At 42.9% G+C, this 7,029-nt stretch overlaps 1 protein-coding gene and 2 non-coding genes across 7 annotated transcripts in view; 2 read left to right on the forward strand and 1 right to left on the reverse strand.

Annotated features, from left to right (window-relative positions):
* BTG4 (BTG anti-proliferation factor 4) overlaps positions 1-6,950 on the reverse strand; it is a 28,131-nt gene extending 21,181 nt beyond the window's left edge. For 3 of the 5 annotated variants that reach the window (XM_008261629.3, XM_051819790.2, XM_008261635.3), the window contains exon 1: positions 4,945-5,135. Coding sequence is in view for 1 of the 5 variants with exons in the window: in XM_051819775.2 (XP_051675735.1) it covers positions 4,945-4,975 (31 nt within the window). In the remaining 4 variants the exon portion in view is untranslated. Of the gene's footprint in view, positions 1-4,944; positions 5,136-5,192; positions 5,496-6,928 lie in introns of those variants that run through there. The other 2 variants (XM_051819775.2, XM_070078027.1) reach the window with 2 other exon arrangements.
* MIR34B (microRNA mir-34b) lies at positions 5,696-5,755 on the forward strand. Its single transcript, NR_162493.1, has one exon. It is a non-coding gene; the product is annotated as a microRNA mir-34b (primary transcript).
* On the forward strand, positions 6,211-6,265 carry MIR34C (microRNA mir-34c). The gene has a single exon (NR_162494.1). It is a non-coding gene; the product is annotated as a microRNA mir-34c (primary transcript).
* Positions 6,951-7,029: the final 79 nt, after the last annotated feature.

Here is a 7,029-nt window from a genome sequence, read left to right on the forward strand (position 1 = left end):
AGCCACCACCTGGAAGGCCGGGCATTGTATATAGGCTCTGGTTGGAGTCCCAGCTGCTCTACTTCTGATCCTGCTCCTTACTAATGGCCTCAGAAAAGCAGCATATTATGGCAAAAATGTTTGTGCCCCTGACACCCATGTGGGAGTCCTGAGTGAAGCTCCTGGCTCCTGGCTTTGGCCTGGCCCAATGCTGGCTGTTGCTGCCATCTGGGGAGTGAACAGTGGATGGAAGATCTCTCCCTCTCTCTGTCCCCTCTCTCTAACTCTGACTTTCAAATAAATCAGCCTTTTTATATGCATTAAAATTGCATAAACTGTAATCTAATAAAATACTATAAGTCATGCAATGTTGATTTTAATCCAAAAGATATTAATATGGCCTAATACTCTAAACAGAAATCCTTTACTGTTCACCTAAATGAATCTTAAACCATACTGAATGTTTCTTTTTGTAAAGTTATAATGCAAGTGTTCTATTTACCACCAGTCTTTTTCCTACTTAATTTGTATTTCCTTTGTATATCATGGGCCACTTGCAATGTAAGTGGCATTGTACAAATTATAAAGCAGGATAATCTGCTGAAAATAAAAGTATTTGCCTATAAGAGATTATGTATACTTCTCTATACTATAATAATAAAAGTGTGTATATGTGTATCAGCACTCTGTTACTCTAATTAAATGCTAAATTTAAAATACAGTAATACTTTCTTACTAGTGGAAGATACTGTAGAGTGAATACATTGAGTACAAAAGGGTTTAAAGAAAGGAAAGAATCAAGACAAACTAAAAGGCACCATGGGAGATTTTACACAGGAAGTAGGATTTGAGCTTGAAATTTAAACAATCTATGGATGAGCAAAAAGGTAAAAAATGAGTTATGTAATTTCTTTAAAAATTAAATATAAGTTCCACAAAGAAAAAAAATACTAAAAAAAAAAAAGCAAGCACCATATGAGGACGGCAGAATACAAACAAGAATAAGAAGACATAGAAGGAAGCTCTTCAGAGACTGGCATTTTTTCATGCTTAAAAGTTAGTTAATTAACAGAATAACCAGTCACTTTCCTTCTTTTGGCTTCATTGAACCACAGAACATCCCCTAGAGCGCTTAAGAAAGAGAATAAACTTTCTCCAACCATGCATTCAGAGTGCCAGCTAGCTCTACTGGAGCCTAGAATTACTTTATAAACCTGAAAATCTCCCAGAGGGGTTTTGAAGAGGTGGTAGAGGCCAATCAGTGGTGGGGAGCAGGCAGGGAAGTTCATCTGTTTATAGATTAGAGAAGATCATTCCCTGACCAATGAAGGAAGCCAGCCCAATCATCTGCTGCCCCACGGCTAATGCCACTGACCAAACCTTATGACGTGGCAGTGCTAATGCAGCCGCCTCCCTTTAATGCATGTCTGTATAGGACCCCCTTTAACACTGCTTGGCTTTTGTGAGAGTCCTCTCTTCTACTTCTCCTTCTCAAGATGTACTTCCTCTTGCCAGCCCCTGAATAGAAGAGAGATCCTCTCAAATTCGCACCCAAGGCTTCTACTTTCCTCATTCTGTTCTCTATTTGACAATGATACACTGCTGTCAGTCACTTACTCTGTCCGCCCAGGGTGACACAGCACGTGCCTTGTAACTTCAACTATCACAGCTTCAGAAAACTGCTAAGTCTCCCTTTTCAGTCCTGGCTTCTCTCCAGAGTTCCAGCTCCGCCTGTCTAACTCTACCACAATGTTCTTCCATTACCTGAAACAAAACATGCCTAGACCTAAATCCATTGTAACTCACTAGATTTGCTCCCTTCAACACCCCTACTTATCAGCAAAAGCTGGATGTTAATTTTATTTTCTTTCTTCACTTTTGCCAGTCATCAAATCCCATAAAGTCGCCTTCACAAAATTTCTCACTCGTTCCATATTTCATTCCTAGACGTATGAAAATAATCTCCTAACTGGGCTTTCAGCTTCCTCTGTCTCTCCCTCTTCTAATCTAGGCTCTTTATCAATCTTCATAAAACAACACGTTGTGTACATCAGGAGATCCTCAGTCAGAAAAATTTCCTGGGTAAACATTTAAAGTCCTCCATGATTCATCTCCTCCTTTCCTCTAATATTTCCCCAATAGAGACACACCCATTGCTTTCCTCATTGGCCGTGTGTATTACTTTCTTTGTAATTTTCTTGTGTTTTTCCTTCACAAATTGTTCCTGCTACCAACAGCATCCATGTCATACTTTTCCTTTTTAGACTCATCTTGATCCCATCTTTTCCATATAGCCTTCTTCTCTGTGTCCCAACCTTTGGTGGTTTTCTTTTTCTTCTAAATGTTGGAAATGATGAAGCTTAGTGTTCAGGGTTCCTGAAGTACTTATTAATCTAACCATCTTGGTACTTAATATAAGTATAGATCACATAAATATAATACCTGTATTAATACATTTATAATATATTCTATGAATATTTGTATATTAATACTATGTCATAATGTTTACCATAACTATCTTTATTGATGTATACAAATTGTCTCTCTCCAACTAGACCACAAATCCCTAGAGACTGTTCTCTCTAAAGATGGAAAATATACAACAGAGCCCCAGAAACTTTAATTATGAAGTCTATTTTATTATATTATTTTTGATTTACCTAAAAGATAAATTAACCTAGCATTTTTACACCAAAAGCATCAATACTGATTAACCAATAAATATAAACAAGTAACTAATTAAGAATCGAGTGCACTCTTAATAATGAGAGCACAATGAAATCGAACCCAAAGTATGGGAAAACTGCTGGCAGTTCATTAGAGCTCGAAGGAAAATCTTCTCTCCTGATTAAACAGCTTCATTGATTTTTTTAGCTCTTAAAAGGTGCTAAGTGCTTTAGTTTAGTCCTGCTTCCACAAATAAACTACTTTCTAAGTATATCACCATGAATATTAGTAAGTTCATCTGACCTTTATCCATCTATATAGAAACCAAAACATGGGCTTATATTTGCTAAGATGCATTTAAGAAAAGGTTTAAAAAGAAGCTGCTAAAATCCAGTACTTTCTAATCAGTCTGATGCTTCGCCCTTTCCTCCCCTAACAACACCCTTCAAAAGCTGCGGAAGACAGCTAATGTTTAGATGGTGAGTTTTTCTTGTACTGAGTACCTTGTCTCCACATTTTATAATTCTCAATTCCCATCACTTTAGTCTTTCACCTAGGAGTGGTAAATGAAGCCAATGCAAGCTTGCTAAAGCTAAAACAGAAGATATTTATTTTCTATACTCTTCTTGGTTTCCACCTAACCACCAACCACACCTCATCCCGCTAGAACTCCTTCCCCATCTCCCTGATCAACATAAGCCCAGAAATTAAAACAGTAAACAACCCCCATGAAAGGTGCTTTCCTGGTGCTGTCTAAAACAAACGCAGTCTTCTGTTGGGGCATTTAAAACATCACACAAGCATTCTTACTTAGATTAAATCATGGGTCTCCCTGGTCTCAGGCATGCCTAGACATGAACCATAAAGGGAATGAGATCCTTGGAGTTTCTCTAGTAACTGCAAGCCAAATCAACAGCCACCCTAAGAACAAGCATTCTTTTTTTTTTTTCCAAACAGAACACATGGCTTTTGTCATTATTTTATTTTTTTAAGTTGTATTGCATACAAAATGAACCATATTTTAAAACATTATTTCAATCGCAATACATCTTTCTGTATTATATATGACTTTTTATATGAGTTTTATTTTTTATTACCTTCAAAGAAAAGCTCTTAAAAATCTAATTTTCAAGGCATCTAACGCACCTACTGCCTTGGATGGCAGCAAGTCAATTCAGGTAAGATACTTAAGATACAACTAACAATTATGAAACATGAATTAGGAAGATGTTTTAAATATCATGTTGGGCAAAAATGACAGAATTGCTTTTATAATTGTCCTAATGAAGATTTTGAGGTCTACATATTGGTAGAATGGAGTCTATTTCATTCCTCATTTTCTTTGTATACATAAATTTGAATGAGTATAGGATCTATCTAATGTATGGCACAATATTGTTCCTCTCCTAAATATAAGTTGAATGAATACAAACTATAGTAGGTGGTATATAATCTTCTACATTTTAATTATGTAAGTTATTTTTTACAGTTAACATTTTCTGTACTATACATTTTATACTTTGATCTGATTTCTTACTCCTCACAGAATAAACTGCATTTGGCAAAAACGACTTACTCAAACTCATCCTTAGGAAGTAGTTTGAGGTGGGAATTTGTGTTGAATGATCCTTTCCTAATTCATTTATTTAAAGAAAAGGAAAGAATTATTAGCAGAGGTCCTCCAGAAATCTGTAACTGTGCCTTTACCCAACTTACTCCAAATACATACTTCCACATTATCTGATGTGGAAATAGGAAAATGTAATTGTCACAAGTCATTGCTTCTCTGGCTGTCCTTCATCCTCAACACCCAAATTTTCTCTTGCTTAAAGGACCTGCTTAAACCTTCTCTGAACTGTTACAGCTCTCATTGAGGCTCCCTTCCCTCTACTTCTATTAGTAAAGTCTACCCAGTTCAGTAATGTAGTTTATACCGTCGTGAGTGGTAATGTGTGTCCACTTTGTGTCACCACCTGGAATGTACTATGGCCTTAGGTGCTGAACAAACAGCAGGTATTTCTACATGCTACAAGTAGAAATAGTTCTAAGGTTGACCTTGAGACTACAAAACGGAGGCTCTGATCTCAAGAGGACCACACCTTGACTTAATTAACAAGCGGGCGGGCTATTTGACTAGAACATCCTGTCCTCCCTCATGGCATGGCTCTGGCTCTATAAGGTCAAGTCCCCAGCAACAGCAAGGGTGCAGATGGGACTCACAAAGGCCGTCCTCCGGCTTGACAGAGGCCACCCAGGCCTACATCCATGTGGGAAAGCAAGCCTACAATAACGAGGTACCTGGAATCCGCTGTCCCGGAGGAAAGGGCATGAAAACTGGGTGGGCTCCGAAGGGCTTCTTGGGAGCTGGGAGAGGAGCAGCTCTTTGCCCCTCCTACTACATCAGGAAGAGAAACTTCTCCAGACTCTGCGCCTCCATCGCCCACGGCCCCTTCCCTCCTCCTCCCCTCCTCCCGAGTCGCCCCTCCCCCCACCGCGCGCCCGCCCCGCCCCCTCTGCCCGCCGGGTTCCAAGGGCGGTTGGCAGACCTCGGCCACGGTCACTCGGTCACTCGGAGCTGCGGGACGCAAAGGGGTTGAGAGAGCTCTCTGGGAGGTTTGGGCTAGGAACTTCAGAGAAGTTTCCTGAAGCGGGCCCGACCGGGCGTGAGGAAACGGCCCGAAGAGGCGAAGAGGGGGAAGAAAAAGGGGGTGAGGGGGACCTGAGTTGGAGGGTCCTGAGAGGTGCGGGAGACTGCGGGCCACAGGCGGCCTGGCGCTCCCGGGGGTCACCTGGGGTCGGGGGCTGCGGCGCCCGCGGACGCAGGGCCCTCGAGCAGCGCCGCCCGCTGGCCGTGCTACGTTTTGTGTGCGCGGCGAGCCCAGAGGGGGCGGGTGCAGCCGGTCTGGCTGGGCATGGGTGCCCGGTGGGCCCGAGACGCCGTCGGGTGTCGCCCCTGATGAAACGGGGAGGCGAGGCCGCTCGGGGACACGGCGTCGGTGCTGCGGACCGTCCGGGAGCTGCAGCCGCGGGGCGCCCGGTGCTCGGTTTGTAGGCAGTGTAATTAGCTGATTGTACTGTGGTGCTTACAATCACTAACTCCACTGCCATCAAAACAAGGCACAGCATCACCGCCGCGCCGCCGGAGGACGACGCCGGCTCTGCGGCTCCCTGGAGACGAGCTGCGCTAGCGTCGGGGGGCGAACGCCCTGTCGGAGCGCCGGAGAAGCCCCGGGAAGGCTGGCGGCTGCCCCTTCGAGATCCGGGGCCGTCGTGGGTCTGCGGTAGCAGTAACCACACGGCGGCACGGGTTCCGACGAGGAAAGCGAAACCCGTGGAGATTGGGTGGCGTTAATTTGAAGCTAAGAAGACATTTGAACCCCTTGGAACCCGTCGCAACTAATAAGCTGAATGCTGAGGACTCAAGGTGCCCGGGGTTGGTTATTTAGTAGGGTACTCACCAACCCGGGCACCGAAAAGTGAGCTGCGGCTTCACCAATGATTTGCCTATCACAAGGAATGGTGGCACCAACTTGAGACCAGAGTTTTCCCGTGAGTCTAGTTACTAGGCAGTGTAGTTAGCTGATTGCTGATAGTACCAATCACTAACCACACGGCCAGGTAAAAAGATTTGAGTGTTCATCCAGATGTGTTGCCTGGGCAACATGAGCGCGTTTCAGGAAGGAGGGGTTTTGGAATATTGTCCATTGCCTATCAATATCTCAGCCACAAGGAAAAGAGTTTAGCTGGTAAAATATATTTGTAATATGTGTTTTTTTTTCCAATATTCCTTCGGGATTTAAGATATACTGGGAAACAGGATCAGTTTTACTTTAGCCGATTGATCTGTTATCATACTGACTTGTGATTGCCAAATCTTGAACTATCTGTGAGACTATATTGTTAGTGATATTTTGGGAAAATAAAGTGCCATGAAAACAAATTGCGGTTATCACCATGAGTCAGTCCATTTGCTTTCCTACCCTGGGCTGAAGAGCAGCAAGTACAACCTTTCCATCAGGGAAATGGTTAAATTGTTCTTTGATCAGCACAACAATCTCCTGGGAGTGTGCTCTCACAACTTGTTAATACTTTTATAAGAATAATTTCTCATGAAGGGACTCGGTCCACTCAGGTACATCCCTTCTATAAACTATTGTTGCACTGTAGGCAACTTTTAATGGGAATTGGTAAATGCAGTTACGATTTAAATCTAGCTGCTTTCCTAAGATTTGTCTTAATAGAGGGGGCAAGTCACAACAACTCTATACATATGGGTACCTACTGGCCCAATTCAGCTCTCTGACTTCATAGGCTAGGACTTCAGCCGCCCTGTTGAATTCTCCAGCGCAGGCCCAGAACTTCCGTGGCCGCGGGCGCTGAGCC

Source organism: Oryctolagus cuniculus, chromosome 1 (assembly GCF_964237555.1).
Source record: "Oryctolagus cuniculus chromosome 1, mOryCun1.1, whole genome shotgun sequence".
In the NCBI taxonomy this organism is placed as follows: domain Eukaryota; kingdom Metazoa; phylum Chordata; class Mammalia; order Lagomorpha; family Leporidae; genus Oryctolagus; species Oryctolagus cuniculus.